Source organism: Lentinula edodes (genome assembly GCF_021015755.1).
Source record: "Lentinula edodes strain Le(Bin) 0899 ss11 chromosome Unknown C8R40scaffold_23, whole genome shotgun sequence".
In the NCBI taxonomy this organism is placed as follows: Eukaryota; Fungi; Basidiomycota; class Agaricomycetes; order Agaricales; family Omphalotaceae; genus Lentinula; species Lentinula edodes.
In genome coordinates, this window is record NW_025764329.1 from 131,479 (window position 1) to 154,316 (window position 22,838).

The 22,838-nt window shown below is 46.4% G+C and overlaps 9 protein-coding genes across 9 annotated transcripts; 2 read left to right on the forward strand and 7 right to left on the reverse strand.

The window, feature by feature from the left end:
• Positions 1-296: 296 nt before the first annotated feature.
• Positions 297-8,497, reverse strand: C8R40DRAFT_1171873 (glycoside hydrolase family 13 and glycosyltransferase family 5 protein; the record flags this gene model as incomplete). Its single annotated transcript, XM_046231781.1, has 19 exons — positions 297-307; positions 358-754; positions 808-996; positions 1,051-1,166; positions 1,223-1,427; positions 1,483-1,803; positions 1,860-2,002; positions 2,054-2,288; positions 2,339-3,040; positions 3,095-3,380; positions 3,433-5,119; positions 5,190-5,457; positions 5,523-6,510; positions 6,578-6,642; positions 6,710-7,149; positions 7,221-7,599; positions 7,655-7,757; positions 7,873-8,023; positions 8,077-8,497. 19 exons carry the CDS (start codon positions 8,495-8,497, stop codon positions 297-299), a joined length of 7,107 nt encoding a protein of 2,368 aa, XP_046085045.1.
• Positions 8,498-10,517: 2,020 nt separating this feature from the next.
• C8R40DRAFT_1048463 (uncharacterized protein) lies at positions 10,518-11,599 on the forward strand (the record flags this gene model as incomplete). Its single annotated transcript, XM_046224505.1, has 4 exons — positions 10,518-10,679; positions 10,737-10,817; positions 10,881-10,994; positions 11,045-11,599. 4 exons carry the CDS (start codon positions 10,518-10,520, stop codon positions 11,597-11,599), a joined length of 912 nt encoding a protein of 303 aa, XP_046085046.1.
• A 24-nt stretch (positions 11,600-11,623) lies between these two features.
• Positions 11,624-12,013, forward strand: C8R40DRAFT_1048493 (uncharacterized protein; the record flags this gene model as incomplete). The annotated part of the gene is made up of 1 exon (XM_046224507.1): positions 11,624-12,013. A coding segment is annotated over one exon (390 nt), but the record flags the coding sequence as incomplete, so codon positions are not given.
• Positions 12,014-12,431: 418 nt separating this feature from the next.
• C8R40DRAFT_1171875 (uncharacterized protein) lies at positions 12,432-13,143 on the reverse strand (the record flags this gene model as incomplete). The annotated part of the gene is made up of 2 exons (XM_046231782.1): positions 12,432-12,911; positions 13,036-13,143. 2 exons carry the CDS (start codon positions 13,141-13,143, stop codon positions 12,432-12,434), a joined length of 588 nt encoding a protein of 195 aa, XP_046085048.1.
• A 745-nt stretch (positions 13,144-13,888) lies between these two features.
• C8R40DRAFT_1171876 (carbonic anhydrase) lies at positions 13,889-14,818 on the reverse strand (the record flags this gene model as incomplete). The annotated part of the gene is made up of 4 exons (XM_046231783.1): positions 13,889-14,289; positions 14,362-14,423; positions 14,482-14,576; positions 14,636-14,818. The coding sequence occupies 4 exons, from the start codon at positions 14,816-14,818 to the stop codon at positions 13,889-13,891; spliced, it is 741 nt and encodes a 246-aa protein (XP_046085049.1).
• A 1,379-nt stretch (positions 14,819-16,197) lies between these two features.
• C8R40DRAFT_1148802 (uncharacterized protein) lies at positions 16,198-17,333 on the reverse strand. Its single transcript, XM_046229527.1, has 2 exons — positions 17,045-17,333; positions 16,198-16,982 (listed from the first exon to the last, which is right to left on the reverse strand). Exons 1-2 carry the CDS (start codon positions 17,286-17,288, stop codon positions 16,471-16,473), a joined length of 756 nt encoding a protein of 251 aa, XP_046085050.1. The 5' UTR covers positions 17,289-17,333; the 3' UTR covers positions 16,198-16,470.
• A 17-nt stretch (positions 17,334-17,350) lies between these two features.
• C8R40DRAFT_1110587 (carbonic anhydrase) lies at positions 17,351-18,432 on the reverse strand. Its single transcript, XM_046228325.1, has 4 exons — positions 18,219-18,432; positions 18,054-18,148; positions 17,905-17,978; positions 17,351-17,851 (listed from the first exon to the last, which is right to left on the reverse strand). The coding sequence occupies exons 1-4, from the start codon at positions 18,342-18,344 to the stop codon at positions 17,424-17,426; spliced, it is 723 nt and encodes a 240-aa protein (XP_046085051.1). The 5' UTR covers positions 18,345-18,432; the 3' UTR covers positions 17,351-17,423.
• Positions 18,433-18,685: 253 nt separating this feature from the next.
• C8R40DRAFT_339044 (uncharacterized protein) lies at positions 18,686-20,229 on the reverse strand. The gene is made up of 2 exons (XM_046234766.1): positions 18,814-20,229; positions 18,686-18,748 (listed from the first exon to the last, which is right to left on the reverse strand). The coding sequence occupies exon 1, from the start codon at positions 19,808-19,810 to the stop codon at positions 19,052-19,054; it is 759 nt and encodes a 252-aa protein (XP_046085052.1). The 5' UTR covers positions 19,811-20,229; the 3' UTR covers positions 18,686-18,748; positions 18,814-19,051.
• On the reverse strand, positions 20,071-21,582 carry C8R40DRAFT_339010 (glycolipid transfer protein domain-containing protein). The gene is made up of 6 exons (XM_046234765.1): positions 21,379-21,582; positions 21,225-21,309; positions 21,109-21,167; positions 20,885-21,009; positions 20,560-20,695; positions 20,071-20,499 (listed from the first exon to the last, which is right to left on the reverse strand). The coding sequence occupies exons 1-6, from the start codon at positions 21,403-21,405 to the stop codon at positions 20,332-20,334; spliced, it is 600 nt and encodes a 199-aa protein (XP_046085053.1). The 5' UTR covers positions 21,406-21,582; the 3' UTR covers positions 20,071-20,331.
• Between the last annotated feature and the right edge of the window lie 1,256 nt (positions 21,583-22,838).

Genomic DNA, 22,838 nt, shown 5'->3' on the forward strand with positions numbered 1-22,838 from the left:
ACTGAGGGACGAAAAATATTTATTCAATTACAATGAAATCACACCATCGTGATTGAACACCAACTCACCTGGGGGACGAACGTTGTACTGTGGTCAAGCCCCGTGCAACATTTTGTGTTCCAGTCAGTACACATCACGAAAACAAAAAGTAAGAGTTATAAGATCTAATAAATCATACACAAGTCCAAGACATCAACACAAGATATAATGTAAACACAATCCAAAGTCATGAAAGTCTGATGCAGAGTTCTCAGTCCAATTCAAGATGAAATAACACACTATACAGATTTGGTATATCAAGGTCGTGCTGTCAGCGCAATCAGTATTAGAGCTAAAGCTGGATTGGAGGACACGTACCAAGCTCTTCCCGACGATAAAACCAAAAGTAGCCAGCAACAATGATGAGTTGACATCCCAGCGCAACCCAGAACAAAGGTTCTACTATAGGTGATCCCTTCAAGCCGTCCGTAGCAGGATTCCATGTTCCAAGGTTTGGAAAGACAGGTCCAGGTCCCACTCCGTCCGGTGAAGTGGCACGAGCTATCATGACCACCGCAGATCCAATAATCTGAGAGAACGCGAGTGTTGCGGTGACGTGTAGTCGGGAAAGGGTTTGAAGTAGGATCATTCCGAGACCAACACCTTGAACGGCATCAAGGACACCAAGCCACAACCATAAACCAACGCCAAGATACGGGCCAGCATTTCCACCCCATGGGACGTAAGTCGCCAGCGACGATGTTCCCCAAAGCATCTATGCCAAAAACAGGGTTGAGCTGATATAGTCCAGATGGTTGATAACCGTACCTGACACCATCTCGGAGCACCTAGACCAACTGCAAACACTGGGAGCAGCCACGTATGTGTCTTGCTAAAATGACTCAGCACTGCAAGCATAACTGCCCATACGCCAACAAAGAATGCCAAGATAAGTAAGAAAATATGCAGTTTTGGCATGTTCACATTCCAGAGATACGTCCAATTCAAACCATACGGCTGCGTGCAACGAAGTCAGTAAACATTTTTTGAAACAAAAACTATTGTACGCACTCCACTCAACCAATAATCGCGCAGCACTTCCGAAACAAGGAACCAGATTACAAGCTTTCGACGAAATAATGTTGTAAGGAAGTGTGATACTTTAGGAGGAGTTTGACGATAGTATTCTGACAAAGTTTACAAGTAATCAGTTACCCATTACTAGTACTTCTGAATTGTTTACCTGGAAGACCATGGAACAGAATGAAACCGAAAGAAAAACTCATGAATGACAACGGCCAAACGATGACAGTCAGCCACCACGGCGGGGTGTATGATGCAGACTCATTATTCAATGTGTATCCCCAGTACCAGAGGGCAGCTACCCAGATTTGTTGCGAACCTTGGACTATACAAGCCCGGAGTACCCAAATCTCCGTCGCAGCACCCTTTCGACAGTCAAGAATAAACGAGAGTAAATATATTGAAGATAGAATCACATACTGCTTCCTCTCCAAAATTTAGTGCAAAGAACAAGAACCCTGCCGCTGACGCCACAGCATAGCACCACGTCGCGATGTTTGATAGCATTGCATGAGCACTGTGCAAAGAACCACTGACGGAAGGTAATCCTATCAGGAAAAACGCGATTCCGAAGAAAATCCAGGGTAGAGAGAGAGCGTAACGTGTAGGTTTAAGACGACAGAGCGGATACCAGACTGTTGAAGCAACGAGGAAAATACTCCCAATGATGTAAAGTTGAGTGTTGCTTTGCCAATTTCGTCCGGTAAGAAGGGTCATCTGGAAGCTTGTAGCACTCAGCATCTAAATTGAAATATTCCTCAAAATAATTCGAAAATAATTGTCAAGACTTTACGGACCTGGCCAAGAGCAATGACTAGAGTATAGAGGGGCCATCCTTTGATCTCGCGAGAAAGGGCAATTTGGAGACGATTCATCGGGATTTCAGGAGGAGTCTTCTGAAGCGCCATAGATTCATTGAACGGGATGGCCTCGGCAGGAGCTATATTGTAGTTTCAGCAATTCGCAAACTATGGTCATTCGTTGAACTTACTGCTTGGTAAAGAAGATGCACTCAATGAGTCACTGCTTCCCCAGAACGAGGAGCGTTTGGACTTGATACTCGCACTGGCGCTAGACAATCTCTTGCGCCGCACTTTGTCGAAAAATGCTTCTTCGCTTTTGATCAAGTATTTCTCGATTGAAAGTCCATGCTCGGAATTCTTGGCATTGAGATTTCCTAAACGGGTGACAAACTCTGCAGTAACCCCACCGTCGGCATCAGTGAACTGTTGACAATGGTAAGTGTCATTCCAGTTGTTACAGAAGTTGAACCCACCGAAGCGATAGCCTTATTCAAGGGAGAATCCGATTTGGTCTCGACGATGGATGCTATCGACTCCGAAGATTCTGTGCGGGAGTGTCCTCCAAGCCGTATCCTCGTACTACTTCCGTCAAGGAAAGGATCAGGTACTCTTCGACGGTCCCGTGCAACCATTCGATTGACTCGTTCCAGAAAGTTTTCATAGTCTGTAGATTGTTGAGCCTCAGAAACCCCGTCTAGAGCGGCATGAAGCTCATCTCCGGGATCAGATATGTAAGAGTTACGGTTGCTTTCACTGTCCTGGTGGGATTCAGAGGGAGGATGAAGATGTAGAGGTTCGTTGGTGTTTGTGATGGGGACCAAGGCCTCCACCGAGACCCTGGCGCTTGAATTGCGACTACTGATTCCTGATCTAGGGCCTGTGTGATAAACCTCCAGTTCTGGATCCCATTCGTTCGGGTCATTTGCGGCTTCGTAAAATGCGTAACCATCGCTTGGTCTCCATGCGTTCGCTCTAGCAAGTTCCCGACTTATTATGATACTCCTACGGTGAAAGTCTTCGATACGTTGGCGCCATTCTACTACGGGAAACCGTTGAATTGCAGACCGGGCACGAAGGAAAGCACGCTCTTCTTCGGTTGACTTCAAAGCCATCTTGATAGTTTTCGTGAGTTGTGACAACATATGCGAAGTTGAGCTCGATTCAACAGGGAACCACTAAGGTGGAAGCTGTGAGCATACAATATCACATGCTACCTCGGTCTCACTCACCCATCCAGGCATCAATCCCAATCCACCAAGCCTACTACCCACACCTAGTGCACCCTTTCGTCCAAATTCAACTGCGACCAATCCAAAAGGCTCATCTCTGGAAGGAATCAGTGCAAAATCGGCTCCGCTAAACAGATATGGCGGGAGCGCTGTAAATTCAGGCTTCGAGTACACACGGCCAGGATACATTTCCATTAACCGTGATAACTTTTCCGCAGCGAGTCGTCCATAAAGGTCAATGACGGGACCGACTGTAATGAGTTGGATAGATTCATCTTTTTCTAGTCTAAAAAGCTCCAGTCAGACCTTTGCTTAAAAAAGAAATAAAGCAACCTCACAATCCAGGCATAACATCTGCAATCAAATCAACACCCTTTTGCTTCGACCATCGTCCAACAAACACAAAAAGATTCGAGTTGGGATTTTGCTCAATCCCTGCCCACTCTTGTGCCTGTCTCTTCGACTCCGGGCGGGCCTTCTCCGCTATCCTATCGACTTTCACCCCTTTTGATTTGATTGGTTTCTCATCCAACGCAGCAATATCGGTAGGGTCAGGATTGGGTAAAGAGTCGACATGTTTAAGAGTCCACAGTGCGGGATATCTAGCCCAGCTCCTCTTTCCATATTTATCTGACACTCCTGCAACACCCACGCTTTTTTGATGCAAGCTTACAAACTCTGCAGCGGCGTGTAGCAGATTAAAAGTGTTTCCGAATTGAACATATTTGACACAATGTTTTTTGGAGATATTGAAAGCTGAGCAAACCTCCCTCATCTCCTCCTTCGTCCTTAACGGCCATAAGCCTTGAAACTCTGCATTATGCAGAGACAGACAAACAGGAAAAACTTTGGGTAGGAGGTAGATGGGTGCCAAAGCACCATGATAGTCGTTGATATGGTAGATGTCAATATGAGGGTACCGACGGATAGTCGCTGCGATGGCTTGGTTCCATGTGGAATAAAAAATCGCAGAGCTAAGATCATCCATCCGTGATGGATACGGATCCGCCTTTGTCTGAGCCCGAAATACAGGGGAGTCGATGATCACGTAGGTGATATGGTCAAAGACGTGGACCTCGACGTCGACGAGATAGGTTTCATTGAAGATGACGACCTCGATAGGATCGTCAGGGTCGCCTGCGGGATATTCCAAGTCTTTGACCTTGGGAACGACCCAGATCAGGTCAACGTCGGTCATGGCTTTTCCCATCAAACTAGACATCACGCCTAGCCCGCCGATCTTGACTTTGAGCTTCCAGTCGATGATTTCGTATTCGAGCGTCGCAATTAGAACCGTCCTGCGTGTCTTGTTTGTGTCCTCCGGCCAGCCTATAGCAAGATGTTTACCTTTCTTGTCATGAGCGGCATTCACCAGCTTCTCATCAACTAAACCCAATTCGCTATTGAGATCGGTGACCGTCTGGGCCTTGCGATCCCAGAAGACAGGAAGATACTTGGATTTTAATGCAACGCCATACTTATTGTGCTCCACGCCATAGAAGGCGATCATGAAGATCAGCACCGCAAGAGTTGCAGTGATCAAAGGGACAGACACCAAGAGGCTGTAGACGACCATACTGATTGCTGAACGACCTCTTGGCTGAAGGGTCCATCGCATAGTGGTGTCATCTACGAGAATAGACCAAGAGAGGTACGGATACGGCGGGGCGGACATGTTGACATAATTTGGTGCCTCGGTATTGGGAGGAAGACGGTCTAGGACTCCATCGCCATCTGTATCGCCGTAGTAATAGTCTGCTACGTCGAATCCCCAGACATTCAACTGGACAAATGTAGGCCAAGCAGCCATTATCTTTAGCTCCCATAAGTTGCCACTGCTACCCGTACTCAGGGACGAAGAGGAAGCCGTATTTAGGGTGAATTGGCTATCGACCCCTTGATTATTTCCCCATTCATTGAAATCTCCTCGAGCGAGGAACTGAGGAACTCGTCGAGGCGGACCGGTATATCCTCCCGCGTCAGCTTGAACAACGTTTTCAGTAGTCATCGTAGCTTGGCTCCAATCTTAACAGTCGAAGAAAAACAATGAAGTCATCCTTGGTGTTATGCCGACATAAAAGCAAGAAATACGTACATTGAATCATAACATGAACCCCATCCCAGAACATGTTCGAGCCCGCGAAGAATGAGGTATTCAGACTCGTCAAATCCTCCCATTCAGTCCAATTCGTCCACGTCTGCCCAAAATCCATCGAATACCGAAATTGGTCAGCGCCAAATGCAGAGTGGGTGTACTTGTATTCATTGTCAGCAAATGTTAAGGCAGAGTTGTTGTAATCACTGTCTGGGAAGACCATGACGTTTCCTGATTGGCCTTTTCTAAGGATGAGATGGTCTGTTGCCTATGTAAGCGAAAAGAAACTGAATGAAATTTCTTGCTTGTGGGCTGGGAACGCAGTGAGCTTACCCCAGTTTCAATTCCTACAGCTGATGTCGGATTGGCTACCGTAATCGTCAACAGCCCGTCCGGGAAATTCGTCAAAGTAGCATTCCAGACCCAGGCTGTTTGAGGCACACCCGACAGGCCTGTTGAATTAAAAGGACTAACCGACAAGCAGCTGACATTTCCAATCAAAGGAGCTGACCCATGTCCTGAGGTGGACATATTCAAGGTTATAGAGTTCGTCACACTGTCGCAGTCCATATCCAAGTTGAACCCGAGCGATATATCCACATTATCCAACCCGTTCGAACTAGATGACGCTGAAAGAAGTCTCGCATCATGCCCAGGAGTGAACAATGTCAACACCGGCGGTGCCCCTACCCAATCACTATCCACCACCAGAACCTTGAATCCATACGGGTCCATCGTGATGCTTTCTAAACATCCGAAATATGGAGCGTTGCCATCGTTAAAGTACGGCGAGAGCGAGGCCTGAAGAGTGTAGTTCTCGAACGGGTAGAGCAAATTCCGTACTACAGCACCTGTGGAGTTCCCAGGTTCAACAGGGTACGGAGCTTTGATCCAATCCGGATTCGTCGAGCAATTGAAGTCATAACTCTTCGTGACGTTCTCATTCGTCATGAACATCCAGACAGTTCCATTGTGTGTCCCATTGAGTACTTGCACGTTCTGCATTCCTTCCCTTGAAATACTCCATAACCCCATCTCCGTACTCACACCTCCTGATCCAGGCCTTTGAATCTCATATGTCCAATTACCCAACTGTGTTAAAGTAAACCCGTCTTGAAGCGCGGTGTAGGTACTACGAAGGAAATTAAATTGAGTGAAGAGATGACGAGTGGGAGCGGTAGGATCGAAGTGGTCGAGGGAGACGGAAGGATCGGAGCAGCCGAGGAGAGAGCGGGAGAGAGGCATGTTGAAATATTGTTGAGAACCGAGGTGATAGCAGCCGTGGTTGAGCCAGGCACGGGAGGAGACCATTGCTTGACGGCTGAGAGGAAAATGGGTCAGTTATTGTACCAAATCGTCAAACTTTGTCGGATGAGTATAACACTTACCCATAGAGATAATTGTTCGCCGTGGAGTCGTATGTATAGAAATCTTGTTCTTCTCCGTAGTAATACTAGAAATACAAGAAATCAGGTCAAAACCGGAGTGATACTGAAGGTCGGATTCATGGCACAACGTACCATAACAACTCCCGGCATGAGCATCCCTGTAACAAACGCGCCTAACATCCCTCTCCTCGCACCATCGCTCAGACTAGGCCATCTAAACACGTCGAAGTTACTTGTGCCAAACATATGCCGTGGGTCAATCACACCAGTGTTGGAGTTGATGAAATCGTCGTTAACGAACATCTCGTTCCAGGCTGTGATAAAAGAGTCCGAAGAAAGGTCGTACGCGTCTTGGAGGTTACCATCCATGCCGAGAAACGACGTCAAGGAACGATAGATGGAGTAGTGGAAAGCACATCCATCGAGAGCGTTGTAACCCTCTGGACGAAGGAAATACTGGGCGTCAGATGAAGTGACGTTGGCTGCTGTAGCGATAGAGTCGGGACGCATGCTCGGCGTACGGCCGCGACCGAGGTACAATGCGCCAAAGGTATCGCCTCCTGTGACTTCACCTAAATCACCAAATCAACATCGATGGTTAGCAGAAGTTCTGAACAAAACTAAGGATGCAAAGACTACCCACCCGCGATATAGAAATTTTCCTTCCCGACACCAATCGCACACTCCCTTGTCGCATTACTCCACTCTGCCAGTGCCTCCAATGTCACCTGCAACGATTTATCCACTCTAATTGCATCTATATCCAATGCCTGTATAACCATACAGCTAAACATTTTCAACTTGTCTATCATTCCCGGCTTCCATTCCCTCAATCGGTCCTGGACTCCAGCGAATTTCGACAGCTGGCGCTGCCAGTCAGGGAACACACCGAAAGCTTCAATGGAGCCGTAATGGTCAAAGTCAGATTCGAGGCACCCATTAGAGGTTATGTTGACGATGAGGGTGCCATCGTCGTTCCAGAATTGGGGGAGGACGCAGGATGTGTTACGATCGTTCGAGATCTAAGTGTGAAGGAAATGAGGACGAGGGTGAGGAGAAAAGAAAGAGAAAACGGACTTGAAAATCTTTATAATCCGTGAAATTCCAAGGTATGTAGCCAGGTTTCAAATATTCGGCGTCGTACTCGGATAATGAAAAGGGCGCAGTTGTATTGAGGAATCTGGGGAGTCAAATGAAGAGTCAGTAGCGGATCACGGACAAATAATTGAAAACGAGTTGGACGGGTGTGGCGAACGAACGAACGTGTACGGGGAGTGGAATTGAACTATACACACCCTTTGAACCCAATCAAATCACTCATAGTTCCGACCGTGAAATCTGCCATGAAATACATTCCTCTAGCGTGGATCTTATCGATTGTTTCTACCCACTCATCCCATGTACCCCAATGCGGGTCGAGCACGGAAAAATCCAACGGAGAATAACCTGTGAGATAGAATGAATCGTTCGAATCACGGCAACAAAAGATCCCAACCAACCATCTGCCTCCCAAATCTCGTTCAAGAAAATTGTCCCAGCAACGTAGATCACCCGAACACCCATTCCCTGCAGATAATCCAACATTCGATCATCACCCATTCCCTTCAGATCACCGCCAAACCGCAACTGCGTCTCTCTCCAATCGGATTCATACGGCGTCTTGAAAAAGTCATCGTTGGACGGTTCTCCGTTGGCAAATTTATCGAGGAGAACGGTGTATATTGGGAGAGAACGCCAGTTAGATGGAGATGGAGTGTATGTAGTATTTGTGCGGTTGGTGTAGTAGTCGAGTGGTGAGGTAGCGGTTTTATTAAGGTTGAGGTTGTATTGGATAAGTTGTTCGTTGTATGGCGAGGCGTGAACGACGCTAGGAAGAGAGAAAAGTGAAGAGAGGACAAGGAGCCCTATAACCAGAGCCATCGTGAATTGAGACACCGTGGACAGTGGCGAAAAGTATCGTTGACCTGACTACTCGCCTCCGAGTGGTATGGCACTTGCAAGAAGGAAAGGAAGGAAGGAATGACAAGGCTGCGCTGCATGGACATCACCCAAAGCCACGATTCGCCGATTTACACACGCGAGGTTTTTTTAAAGTTCTTCTGGGTTATCTTGGGAAGATTCTAGAGCGAAAAGGCAGAGTTTGGCCGTGTCCGTAGTGGTCCGTTTGTCCTTTGTGATTGGTCCATCGATTCGGCCTGCTTCTAAAAAACGTGTTGCTGTCAGGCCTCGGATGGCCGAGGGAGAATCCGTTCCAAAAAAAGAGCTCTATGACGATATGATACACAGAAAGATGGAACGCACCTACATCTTGATTCCAACTGGCAGCCTGCACCAACCTGTTTTTCCAGACAAGTTGGATGAGAGTCATTCGAGCCTATGAGCTCCAAAACTGGGTGAACAAGAAGTACATAATTGCCGAAGAGTGGATTGGCTATCAGTCGCATTGGCAGATAGGGAGTTCATAGGTAGGAATCGGTGGATTAGTGTCCTCCGATGTGAAGGCCAAGTGGAGACAAAGAGGTCAGGAACGAAAAACACACTATGCCAACTGTCGCAGGAATCTTCAGAAGGAGCGAAACAGCAGTCTTCGATAGTGAGGCTTATTCCGATTCCGAGGTAAATAGCGGCGCTCTGCCAATTGAGGGGCATCAGGAGCCAGGACAGGAGCTTTGGCACGCGGAACGCGCTAAATCATTCGAAAGACCGTATTCTGAAGCACGTAACTCTTCTACAAATTGACTATATAGCGCAATCATTGTCCTTCACGAAGCACCTGGTTATGATCAATCAGTAAACAACGCATTTCGAGCTCAAAGCACGCACTGATTCCCCTTCAATTGAATCGTGTCCAAAAATATCAAAGTCTGACTTTTCCTAATGCACACAAGTCAGACTAATTACTTGTGCTTGGTCCTCCATTCTTGATTAGTTTGTGCGTGGTGTGCAGGTATCCACTGAAGACAATGCTTGTACTTGGTGGTCTATTTTGATTAGTTTGTGCGTAGTGACCGGGTACCCACCGAAGATAATACTTGTGTTCTATTTCGGTCAGTATGTGTGTGGTGAGTGGGTTTCCACTGCAGTCAATTATTGTGATTGGTGTGCAAGGTGGGCTGCTACCAATGCTTGGTTGAATTGGCAAGAGATCTTGGAGACATTGAACTGATCCACTGCAAAGATTGCTTTGGAATGATGTACTTGGGTAATATATCAGTGCACTGGAATGTGCTGGAGTTGTTGTGCATGCCATCTTGTGTATGCTGCTTGCACACAGCCTTTCAGGAGCTATTTTCAGTCAGCATGCATATCTGAACTGGGAAAGGGTGTACTGTCAAGGCTAGGGAGAGCTTAGAGACATCAAGTGTACATTGCGACCCCCTTAGTAGGAATGTGTGTTCCATAGCTGTACATGAGACATAGACGTATATGTAATTGTACAGTAGTATGGTAAACTGGCCGTTCGGGAATCGGACCTCGCCAGTATAATTTATATCCTATCCTATCCTATCCAATATGAGCAGTGTAAAGAGCTCGAGGCTCAGCGCTCAGCGCTCGGTCTGGACTTGATGTAGAAGAGCAAATGACTACTTCAAGTTCAAGGACATGACCATGGACAGATTATTGAGATAGGTATCACTCTGTCGGCTGTGTACAAGGGTACAGTCGGCTGCAACAGTGAGTACCCCAGATTATTGGATGAAAGACATGAGAGCGTGGGAAACAATCATAGTGGACGTGCTTTGATCATGACTACTTGCATTGTCTTGCAACGGCAAAGAAGGCTCAAGTAAGAAAGTCATGGAAAAGGACTGGGACCAGTATGGGATACACCTGAAGAGAGTGGAGATTTTATATTAGGGAAGAGTTACACGCAGTGGCAGTGGCAGTTGAAGATTTACTTGAGCTTTAGGTAAGAATCGAACCTCTTCATTCGCCCACCATGTTACAAGATACAGATCACCTGTCCACTTTCTTCTATGATAACGATGAGGAGACTTCGCCCGATACATTCTCCCTCACTCAACTTACCAAGGCAGTTGGAGCGGCTATGTGTATTCAAGAATGCAATCTGGTTAAGCTCGCAGAAGGAGGATATCACAAGGTGCCCTGCTCATCGATTATTTATCATTGGCTTTTCTTAAATTGATACTGTCTACAGGTATATAAAGTCTCCGGCGATCTGCGCATTGTAGTCCGTGTAGCGGCCCCTGCATTTCCAAAAGACAAGCTTGAGTCAGAGGTAAGTGGTAAGTTCATTCAAAGGTGATAGGCGTGCGCTGGAGTTTGGGCCATGGTTTGTTAGGTTGCGACCTTGCAGTATATTGCTTCCCATAGTAGTATCCACACTCCTCACGTTTACGCATGGAACACCGAAAATGACAACCCCGTTGGATTGGAGTACATGATCCTTGAAAAGGTATTGTGTGTGATAATGTATCACATTTCGATTCTGAGATGTGTGTTCAGATTCTTGGTGTTCCAGCCAGTGCGGTTTGGGACACATTGCCATTCGAGAAGAAACAGGTTGTAGTAGCTGAAGTCGCAAAATGCATACTTCAGTTATTTCACCTCCGTTTTGACACTGGAGGGTCTCTTTATCATGAGCCTGGATCTTCAGCAAACTCTTTCATCGTTGGGCCTGTTGTCAGCACGCCATTCTACCGAGCTCTTGATGGAGTTGTCCGTTTCCCCAACGAATTGACCGCACCTGATTTAAGAAGATATCGAGGGCCTTTCCTCAGTCCAACAAGTTATGTTCGCAGTCCTCTCGAAACCGAGTTGCACATTCTACGTGTTCAAAATCTACGACGCCATGTATTAGAACACGAGCTTGATGGCGATGAAGAATGCCTTGAGCAAGGTATTCGTGTTCTGGAAAAGGCAGTAAAATTAGCATCGATCTATCCTGGGGATATTTGCATATCAAGTCCTCTTACGACTCCAGGGAATCCGTTCTCGCTCCGTATGGATGATTTCAGACTTTCAAATGTCATGGTCAGTGCAGGAGTAGTCATTTCATGAATCCTCTGAATTCCACCCTGTTAGATTGATGAGAATACTGGCCACATCACTGGCCTGATAGATTTTGAAGGTGCAACCATTGCCCCTTTATGGGAATGTGCGTACATGCCCCGATGGTTACAGGATCGTGAAGAATGGGACGGGAGTTTTGAAGGTGGTTCCTCGTCAGAAAAGGCTTCACTGCGAAAGGTATTTAATGACAAAATGACTGAAATTGACCCAACAGGGGAGTGGAAGCGGGCCCATGATCAGGGTCGTCCTTTTCGAGAGTTTACGAACATGTTGAACTATAATGTGGGCGTATGGGCTAATGATGACATTGAGAATACAATTGATGAGTGGTTGGAGTGGGCAAAGGTGCACCCAGGTGAAGGGTTGAGCAAAGCTGATCCTGAATCACATATACTACTGTAGTCGCTACTGGGAGAATCCTGAAATGAGAAATCGTTGAATGACCACCAGAGCATGACTATCCCAAGTCACATAGATTGGATAAAGGAAATGCCTTGAATGACACTTATCTTCGAGTCTCAACTCTCTGCACGTCAGTCAATGACCCATCTTGTCAGGTGTGGTCAACTCTGTATATTGAATGAACCTTTTTCTGCGCAACATGTTTTTTTCAGAACCATTCCCCCTCGGATGGCCGAAAGCCAGGACAGGAGCTTGAGCCACACGGAACACGCTAGATCATTCGAAAGACCGTATTCCGAAGAGCAAGCGGAGATTGAGTATCAGGGAACGAGGAGGTACATACAGTGGCAGGGAGCATCGGGGATACTTGTTTCGTATATCACTGGGCCAAACTATGAGTATTTAAAACATCTCCAAACTATTCAGGCCATCTGAAGGGGAAAGTAGTGTTTAAAGCCTGCAGTGCCTCAGGATCCATTGTCAACGACCTCCCAATGACATATTTGTCTGCCCATATATCGGTAATGCCTACTTCATAGACCCCTGGTTTCTTCAGCGCAGGTCTCACAAAGCATGTGCAGCCACCGCGACAACACCCTGTACCGTCTTCATTGGTGATTTCAAACTCGAATGTTTTTGAAGGTGTGTACCCCTTCAGAGAGCTACTACATGCATTGTCGATGACAATCTCTGGTAATTGAGCAGAGCCTGTTCCTGTACCTTTCGACGACATCGGAAGATGCAGTTCTCCCGCGACCTGTTGCATGATCATATCAACCACAGCTTTTGCAGCGAGAGATTCCTTTCCATGTTCATCAAAAGGCACGAGAGTCTTCGCAAATGGTAATGGAAACCTGTACACCATCGACACCCTCTTCTTAAAACTAGGGCCCGGTGCCTAGAGATACATGTTTTCATAAGCAATAAGCAAGAAATAAAGCACCACATAGAATAAGAATGACTGTAAGTTGATGGGAAGCCAGCAGGGCCAATGTGAGGAATACTACAAACATTCTACGCACATTGCGAATTGCAGTTGTCCCTAGCGGTCCAGGAACTGGAACAGCCCATACAGCATAAATCAGACCGAGGACGAGGTATGTGGTCCATAGATAGAGTCGAATGTGCATGGTAGGAGTAATGATGTATAAGGAGCGCAGGAGAAGATCCAAATATCTGGTAGAATAGGGATGATAGTAGGGGACAACGAAGCAGTGGTTGGTTGTAATAAGGCGAAAGTTTTTTTTGGTCTTTGATCAGGAAATGTTGTGTGTGCACCAGTGGTCGTATCACTACCCGACTTGGCCAGCAAGTTTGATACGGTGTTGGGGGGAGAAGAAAGAAGAAACTATCGGGCAGACCAGGGACGATCCTGGATATATACCGTTATGTGCCCACTTACCGTCGGATCTCTTTCTCGATAGATTCTGGACTCTGGTACCGTCGATGACTAATGTTATGATGACAGTATGAAGACGACAATTGGTACGAAAGCAGAGTGAAGAGAGAGCTGTAAAGGTAATGATGAGTGAATCAGATAAGTGAAAGTGCACAAGTAAGTAATTGAAGTGCACATACACCAAGTTTACTTTCGGCAAAGTCCTATTTGCCTTTGTACCTCTGTCCAACTTCCATCACGTTCATTGGAGGTTTGTCTCTTACAAGAGTCACGACATCAATTTTATCAGAAGAGAAGAGCGCATGAGCGCCTATGAGCGCCGAGTAATGTTGAGGCGTGTCTCGTGATAGGGTCCGTAGGAATCGAGTTATGTATGAACACCAACAACGTCACGGCCTCGTGTAACGAAGTTCAACCTATTTGATCCTTTTCTACAGTGTATAACTTTTGCACAATTTTACTACAATGCAATACGTTCAAGCCGAATCTTTTCCCGCTGGCAGCGATCCGGGCCCTCGGGAGATCCCTAAATCTTGAATCCTTCCAGTTTCAAGATCATAAACCCATCCATGAACAGTGATGTTAGGCAAAATCTTTCTTCTCCAAGCATTCTGAATGACCTCTGTTTCACATACACTGTTCACCTGCGCTATGATGTTCTCTCGGACTGCAACAGGAAGAGCCTCTTCGTGTGGAGTCGAAGAAAGCCCCAAACTCCCGATAAAAATTGTGAGGGGAGCCAACCAAAGGTTTAACGGAGAGTCGGCTGGGAAACCCTCGATAGTGATGATGGGATCTTGACCTGGTACAGTTTCTCGTCGGCTTGCCGCCAAACTGGCAGCAACGGCCCCGCATCCACTATGCCCACAAATGATGACTAGAAGGTACAAATTAGGCAAGATGCTTAGTGAAACACCTTAGAATTAAACCCGCTTGCCGTGCTCTACACCCAACACTTCGACTGCAAATGTGAGAGTTGCCATCAGACTTTCATCATCATGGCGGGCTTGGCTATGGATGAAGCGCAAACAACGTTGGCATCTACTCGCAAGATTTATTGGTAACTCACTTTCCAATATTACGTTTGACGAAAATATCTCCAGGCTTTGCGCCAGTAATGACAGTTTCAGGTACTCTCGAGTCTCCGCATCCGATCCAAAGCGTCTGAAATAATAAACAGTGAGTCAAGAGTGGTGTGTACGATTGAACATTTGTATATTAACATGGGGATATTGAGCTCTCGCAGTTGTAGGAAAGAAGTCGGGATCTGATTCGGTGACGGCCTTCGCCCATTGAGCGTTGCCCGAAAGCATTTCAGCGATAGGGTCTGTGGGCTCGTCTGGGGACGATTTAGTCCGAATGTCACCCTCGAAGAACTGAGCTCGAAGAGATGCATATTGAGACATTCTGTGTACAGTGTAGGTTTGTCAGTCTTCCGATGAGGAGTTGGTAGAATGATTAAAAGGTAACACTCTTTTATAACCTTTCTGACCCCCTCTACCAGATTACCTATACCAGTGAATTCCCAATCTGAGCCAGTCAAATTAGAACCAAGTTCAAGGTACTGTCCTAGGCCATCGTGATACAACGATGCCCAACTGTATCCAGTTATGTACATCCATGCCACTTGTCAAAAGAAAACTGTGCTCATTTTCAATTGACCGGACACGGCTATTGACTTTGAACCAGTCAATGGGACTGCGAACACCACATGCATTTATCCAACGTGTACAGTCGACTCCCTCTTAACCCATACCCCTCCGTGGACATCCAGACCTATGGGTTATGGGAGAGTATGGGTTTATGGGGTGGTCACACTAAGTGACATACGTGACAATTTGCCTAATCGGGAGCTGTAACATGGGTTATCATGGGTTATGTTAGCTCAAAATTAGTGTAAATCGACCATTTTATTGGTTTTGTATTGATTTTATGCCAATTGTTTACTTACATCCCATTTTGGGAGTATCAAATGCAATGATAGCAATCAAGGTATGGGTTATGGGTAAAAATATAGCGGAGAATACCCCAAAAAGGTATGGATTATGGGGTATGGGAGAGTTATGGGTTATGCATGGCATTTCCCTGCAAACGAGGTCGGTAACCCAGAAAATGTATGGAGTATAAGGGAGTATGGGTTTATAGGGGTATGGGTTAAGAGGGAGTCGACTGTATCTTCGAGTCTCGGATCTCTGCGCATCTGTCGATATACACATCTTGTCAGGTCAGGTAAGGTAAGGTTAAGTAAGGTTTTGAACATCGTATCTTAAATGAACGTTTGGAATGGATCTTTTCTATGTAACATGTTCTGTTTCCTCGAATTCTCTGGGACACGAAATTTGCTTCGATGTAATCTCCGGTCAAAACAGAGCCTTACGGATGCTTGCATCTTGCTACTTAAATTCCACATAAACGACGCTAGTGTCAATCACAAAATCGTAAGGTATGCGGCGAATCAAGAGGTGAGGGAGATTCAGATCGGGGGTACTTATGTTGCCACGCGAAAGGCCCTGACCAAGCCCAAGCCGAGCTGCACGGCATCCTATGACGGTTCGAGAGGCCATAAAACTTGTTCGAAATCTTCGAATACCTGTGTTTGTGTCACTTATTGATGATATCCAACTACTTAGGTACAGTCTGGAAGGTATATGTGAGCTTGAAGGGCGTTTGAGACAGTTCTCCAAATAGACCCTGCCTGGACTCTCTATTCATTGGGGGGGGGGGGGGGGGGGTCGTGAGAATCGTGTACCCGATCTGAATCTCCCTCACCTCTTGCGGCGAATGGTTCAAGCCCTACAGAGCATCCATAGGGGGTCTTTTAGATACTATTAAAATCTTGTATGTTCCGGATTCATAAACCGATACCCAAACCCTTCCACTCCGGCTCGCTTGACGTGGGGTATTGAGATACAATCAATGTAAGTAGCACATACATGCATATATCAATGCCCAAGTCCCTGTGATCATTCCGTGCAAGGCGGCAAGCATTAATGAACATTCATTTCAAGGTTCCTACATTATCATACATTTCTCAAGACTTCTCTTCAACATCCAGAAATTACTCCCTCGACGTGATTCGCTGAGATACTACTCGTTCCACTGCTGAGCTAATGGGCTCTGACCCACCTATGAGATCAACCCATAGCCCACCTCCAGTCTCCTTCTCCAACAGCTCCACAGCGACCGCAGCAACATCCTCCCTCGGAACACTTCCAACTAGCTTAGCCTTACCAAGATCAACTTTCCCTGTTCCGTGACTATCCGAAAGCGATCCCGGACGTAAACATATATCGACCCAAATGGGTTTCGAACTCTTCCTACTTTCATCGTAGAGATATTCATCCGCGACGGTTTTCGCTTCCGAGTAGACTCCGATGGAATCCCAGGTTTTCTTGAAAGCGACTCTGTCAGAGTCTGTCCAGTACGAGGCAGGAGAACGACGACTAGAACTGGCAGAGACCATGAGGAATTTCGTAACAGAAGGAGCGAGTAGAGCGGCTTTGATGAAGCGCTTGGCCGCAATCTCGTCTACGGCTTTTGTACGCTCGGGACCTCCTTTACCTCCAGCACCTACAATAGTCGGTAGCAAATATAAGCATTCAAATTAGATGCATCCGGATTTTGGGGCTTACCTGCAGACCAAATAACCCATTCAACACCTTTCATCAACTCTTTTGCTCCTTCCTCGTCGGTTTCCTCGATAGAAGCTACAACTGGCTCAATAAGGGAAGGATTTTCAGGATATTGATCAGAGATTTCTATGGCATGGTCTGGATTGCGAATGACAGAACTGATTTTGTGATTGTGAGCCGCAAGGAGTTTGGTCATATGGAGGGCGACTTTTCCATGACCACCAAGGAGGAGAACTCGGACCATGCTTATATTCTGTTAGTAAGTGGTTAAAGTGAGAGAAGGTACAGTATCCTTGCTGAATAATTGATTGAGCGAACTTGATTTGAGTGATCGTCTACGGCGCTTAATTAGACGCTTACAGTATGCAGCTAACTAGTACTACAACATAATCTTTTCAGTTGAAAAAACGCGGGGTTTAGGCAACGATTCTGGTCCTCGAGAGATTTCCATATCCTGGATTCTTCCCGTTCCAACATCATATAGCCATCCATAAACCGTAAGCTCCTCTCCCACAGGCCTTGTACGCCATGCATTCTGAATAACCTCCGTCTCGCAAAGATTATCTACCTGCACCTTCACATTCTCACGAATAAGGACTGGAATTGCCTCCGCTTCCACCACAGAAGATATCTGCAGGTTTGGGACCAAATTCGCAATCGACGTGGTTAGAGGAGCAAGGAAACGGTTCAAGGGAGAGTCAGCGGAATATACGTCGAGTGTGATCGGCGTTCGACCAGGGATCACTGTTTTACTGGCTCTGAAACTGGCAGTTATGGCGCCGCATCCAGTGTGCCCACATACAATGACTAGAAATGTTTTAAGATACAATGTAAGTGTGGCAAGTAGTTTGGATACACACCGTTTCTTACGCCCAGTTGATCGACGGCAAATGTTAGAGTCGCCATCAAGTTTTCGTCGTTGAACTGGACTTGGCTGTGATACAAAAACGGCGTGAATAAATCTCAGAACAACATCCATAGCAGGGAACATTATTGCAATCAGACTTACTTTCCAACATTCCGGTTGACGAAGATATCACCAGGCCTCGTACCAGTGATGACCGTTTCTGGTACTCTCGAATCGCCGCATCCTATCCAGAGCGTCTGCGAATATTAACATGTTGAGCGCGCGCAGTTGTTTTTACACCAAGTTTAAGAATTAGGATTCACTGACATGGGGTGATTGAGCTCTCCCCGCTGACTCGGGGAAGAAATTCGGATTTGTTTGTTGGACGTTATCCGCCCATTGTACGTTGCCCGAAAGCATTTGAGAGATAGAGCGGTGCCGACAGTTGGACATCTCCTTTGTATGTCTTGATGAGGTTGGGTGAAAACACTAGTACCGAGAAACGACTTTTATACCCTCATAAAAGTATACTGATATCGATAGCTACATAGAGTTCCTGATCTGAATCCATCATTCACCAGGAAAGTTCGAAAATGTTTAGGCTGCCTATTGCAACGTTGAAGGATTCATATCTGAAAATCTACGAACTACTCCAAGCCAATGCACGGTGTTTTTTGTCATTGATCTGGCATATATACATTCAGCCTGTACAGTGCTTGACAGAGAAGCGTTGGTCTATCGATGAGACTACGGACTTTTTTAGCTTTGTCTATCACTTCACTGATGAATAGAACACCGTGTAAGTAGCGTGTATCTGTCATTATAGTCTCCCAGCTGTGACTCTAGCTGATGAGCATCTGGATTAATGTTTATCTGGTAGTATCTGGAAACTTTATAGGGCATTCATTAACATAGCGTTTACCTTTAAATTTCGTTCAGCCACGTCTGTCTGAATCCGTGAACGAATAGACCGCATTTGATTTGGAATACAAGAATAGGTATTGATCGAAGTAAAAATACACCGTTACGTTTGAGTAGTAGATAGAATCAATACAAGTGATAGATATATGTACATCGTCGTGTACGGTTGAACGCGGAAATCGAAGGGTATCGAAAGGATATATTACAACAACATCAGAAGAAGAGAGTCAATAAGTGGATCAATGACCACCAAAAAGCGCTCTAGCACGTCCCCGGAGCGTCTTCTTCTTTATTACTGGATCAGCATGCGCATGGGGAATGTACCCTGAAGGGACTACAGGTGGGACGAACGAATCTTCGAAACCAGACGTCGCTGGAGACACCACGGACCCACGACGACGAAGCGGAGCTGATGAACCATACGGTATCATTCCCGGATCGGCATATGAAGGATATCCAGCGTTCGAATAAGGGGGTTGAACATGGTGGGTGTGGGTGTGATGAGGATGATGAGGAGGGATATTGGACACCGAGAACGTGGTCGAGGTGGGTGAAGCAGCAGCAGTAGTACCGAAAGGATCGTAATTAACCCAGCCCTGGCTTTGCGTGTCGTGCTGCGTCGGCGTCAAAAGGCCTCTAAACTCTGCAGCTTCGTGTTCGTCCCACCACATATTCCCTCGTTCGTCACGATAAACCTCACCGAGAGGCAGACGCGTGTCTGTCGATGGTTTCGACTTTCTCCGTCGCTGGTCGTGGTGGTGACGATCAGGGTGGTGATGCTGTTCAGAGGAATGGTGGTGGTGGTGATTATGGTGAGTTCGCCCGGCAGGAGCGATATCCCGAGCCTGCTGTTCCATGATCCGTTTTGCATTCCGCTCGATAGAGCCTCCGCCCATGAATTGCATCATGAGGAGTTCAGAGGCGAGACTCGGAGGTAGTTGTTGGGGTGCAGGTTTGGGTTTCGATTGAGATTTCGAGGATCGCCGGGCGAAAGACATTATAGAAAGGCAGGCGGAACTCAAGTGGCAGTGGGCGTTTTGGAGTCGGGAATCGCAAGATATAGATCTAGTGAATCAGGATACTCCCTTATATACATCCCTAACTCGAATCGCAGAAAGAGGAAAGCTCAAAGGAACGTACAAAGGGGAACAGCCAGAAAAAAAGACAATAAAGCAAGGCCGGTACGGAAGATCATTCCTTTCATTAAAAACAAAAAGAAAGGAAGGAACGAGGCTGAGAGGAAAGAATGTTCGCGTCAACGTCCTCGAGATTTAAGAACCACGCGAGACAAAGGAATAAAAGACAATAAGATTGCGCAGAAATCACAATAAAGCAAAAGACAAAAGGACCAGCGCTACTTGAGAATCAATGGGCGCCTAACTTTATATCTGCGCCATTTCTGTTTTATGGCACTCAGCTAGCGTCCATTTACGCCAGAGGCCTTGCTGATACATGTCGCCAAGGATTCCATTCCTAAAGTTTCACAGCTCCACGGCACATCAAACACTGATCAACGCAACTAGACATTCCCATATCCGCCACTCTCCAAAAAGTCCTTCATCCTCTTCACGATAACCTCTAGGGCCTGCAACCATTTCCCCAACTCTGGATCGAACTTTTCCGGAGCTTCCCCACAAGATATGACTTGGTAAAAGTCACGCCGATGTGGAACAGCGCGAATGGCAACCTGTACCAGGAGTTAGTGGTTGATAGGGAGGAAGCGGAAAGAAGGCTTCGGGTTACTCACAGTAACAACGCCACGAACAACCCATGCATGATGGTGTCGAAGCACAACGTCGTAGGCACTCTTGAAACACACATGAAGCTCATCATCCGGATGGTCTTGCATGCGTTGAAGAGCGTGCTGTATCAAAGCGAGACCGCTGTACTTCAAGAGTTAGCTGAGGTAATAATACAGGAAAAGAAGGAATGAAAGGAAAAGCAGGAATGAAAGGAAAAACAACATTTGTGAATAACTCTGAACTTTGAGCCAAGGTATTTCAGACCAAACCAAGGAATATCGAAACAAAATTCATGACAGGTTCAAAATGCAAATTTAGCAGAGTACATACCGTATTAGACGAACTACGCATGCTGTCCCATGTTTGTGATGATCTCCATTGACGACTTCAAATTTCACAAGCTCTTCCAGAGTCTGGGAGGAGTCTTTATGTGTTTGATAACGCGTTCGGACACCCTACAAGATTGGACAGCTTAGCTGAAGAACGAGCGAGTGTAGCGGGGAGACATAGAACATAATTCGAAATCGGACAAAGTGATTGCAGCATAAACTCACACCAATGTTACTTCTGATGTCAGATTGAACAAAGCCAAAGATTTTTGACCCAAAAAGATCTATGGAGACGTATTGAACGAAACAGAACTGGTGCTGGAGGAATTATAAGTACTCACCAAACATTGCCACTAGTCCTTCTGTTGCCTCCAAAAATCCAACAGTTTCTATACCTTCTGAAGAAATTTGAACATCGTGGAACGACTAAAGGAACATTGTTGAATATACAGTAGGCTAATAGTCATTCTGTGCGACGCTAAGGGATACTCATACCTTGATTGTTTCAAACAATGGCGCCATTTAAGGGTGTAGACTGAAAGATCTCAGTATTTCCCGGATCTTCAGACGACGGTTCTGAGAAACATCGGCGTGTCGACAACGAGGAGATGGTCACTGTCAGTGTCACTGATGGTGATGGTGATTGTTTGGAGGAAACTTGTTCGGCCCGATCCCGATAAGCCCGAGGACTTTTCAGACCAACCTCCGCTCACCGCCAAACCACTTACCGCAAGTAGAACATCCTGATCTTGGAGGTGCAGCTCCATTACCCACTACGATTCTCGCTCCAGTCCTCGTATCGTCGTGTCAATTGTCGCAAATACGTACGCTGTATCAACCCTAATACTCGTTCCCTCAAATGGGAGCTGGAATGGAATAGAATGGAATGCATGAAAAGAGTATCCAGAGCCACTAAATTATATGTAAAGGTAAGTTATTCACCCATCGGGAGCCCTTCCTTGGTGAACTGACTACCTAGAGGATTCTACCAAGCATTGAACGGTCGGCGTTCGGACTTCCCATGGAGTACCGTTGATTGAAAAGTATGCCGCGTACCCAGTTCGCACCGTTGATGATGAGGGCATCCAGATTATCTCAGGCATTATTCTTCCTTCGGTCATTTTATCCACAATCTAGCCTTTCTCGATGCCATCGGGTGTAATAGTCATTCGAATGCACTGATCCGATGCTGGACCTTGCGGAACGTAGTCTGGAGGGGAGAGTGGAAGCAGTGTCGGAGTTCCGTCCTTTGGGTTCGTTGCATGGACTCTATTCAGAAGTGAACAGTTTTCGTCTTTTCTTCGACGTCATATAATGGATTTTCATTGGCGACGATGAATATCTTGCCATCAGGAACGGCAAATTGGGGAAGATTTTGTTTGACCGCTGTCTTTCGCAGGGAAGTGTTTTCTGAGTCGGTATCATAAAGCGGGGTTTGCTGGTGAGTCCCTCCGACGATTATCTTCAGAAACACCAAGAATTCCTGCATAATTAGAAGAGAGATCCGATGAGCCAGTGAGCCATCGAAGATCCGGAGCGAAGAAGGATACTACCGCAGTGCCGCCATATGTAACGTCGCAGGGTTCAAAGAGTGTACAACCCGGTCACGCGGTGTCATCGCAAGGCTCAAACATCTTGATATCCATTCGACCGTCCGCATCTGCTGTACAGTCACGTTCGAAGGTAACTCCACAGCTTTCATTCAACGCCAACCTACAAGATTGGAGCTCACTTCGGGCAATGGAACTCCTGGAGGAGAATCGTTGACAACGCATCATTGTGCCGTTACTCAGGAGCGCTCCAGATGCGCAGAAGGTAATAGTGGTCGCATTTAACGCAGAGCCAGTGTTTGTTTCGAGATTCCCAAACTCAGACCAAGCCTTATGTCCGTCAATCTGAACTCCGTCAAGCAGCCAAATCTCAAAGTAGGAGAGACGAGTATCACCTGGGAGGCA

Excerpts from the sequence above, each read along its gene's own strand:
- C8R40DRAFT_339010 (XM_046234765.1), bottom strand. The coding sequence starts at position 21,405 with ATGGCGCCATTGTTTGAAACAATCAAG. Across the intron at positions 21,168-21,224 it reads AGGACTAGTGGCAATGTTTG|ATCTTTTTGGGTCAAAAATC; the intron begins GTGAGTACTTAT and ends ACGTCTCCATAG. Across the intron at positions 20,500-20,559 it reads TTGTTCGTGGCGTTGTTACT|GTTGCCATTCGCGCTGTTCC; the intron begins GTGAGTAACCCG and ends CTCCTGGTACAG.
- C8R40DRAFT_1110587 (XM_046228325.1), bottom strand. The coding sequence starts at position 18,344 with ATGTCCAACTGTCGGCACCGCTCTATCTCTCAAATGCTTTCGGGCAAC. Across the intron at positions 18,149-18,218 it reads GGAGAGCTCAATCACCCCAT|ACGCTCTGGATAGGATGCGG; the intron begins GTCAGTGAATCC and ends TAATATTCGCAG. Across the intron at positions 17,979-18,053 it reads GTCAACCGGAATGTTGGAAA|CCAAGTCCAGTTCAACGACG; the intron begins GTAAGTCTGATT and ends TTTGTATCACAG.
- C8R40DRAFT_1148802 (XM_046229527.1), bottom strand. The coding sequence starts at position 17,288 with ATGGTCCGAGTTCTCCTCCTTGGTGGTCATGGAAAAGTCGCCCTCCAT. Across the intron at positions 16,983-17,044 it reads ATGGGTTATTTGGTCTGCAG|GTGCTGGAGGTAAAGGAGGT; the intron begins GTAAGCCCCAAA and ends CGACTATTGTAG.
- C8R40DRAFT_339044 (XM_046234766.1), bottom strand. The coding sequence starts at position 19,810 with ATGTCTTTCGCCCGGCGATCCTCGAAATCTCAATCGAAACCCAAACCT.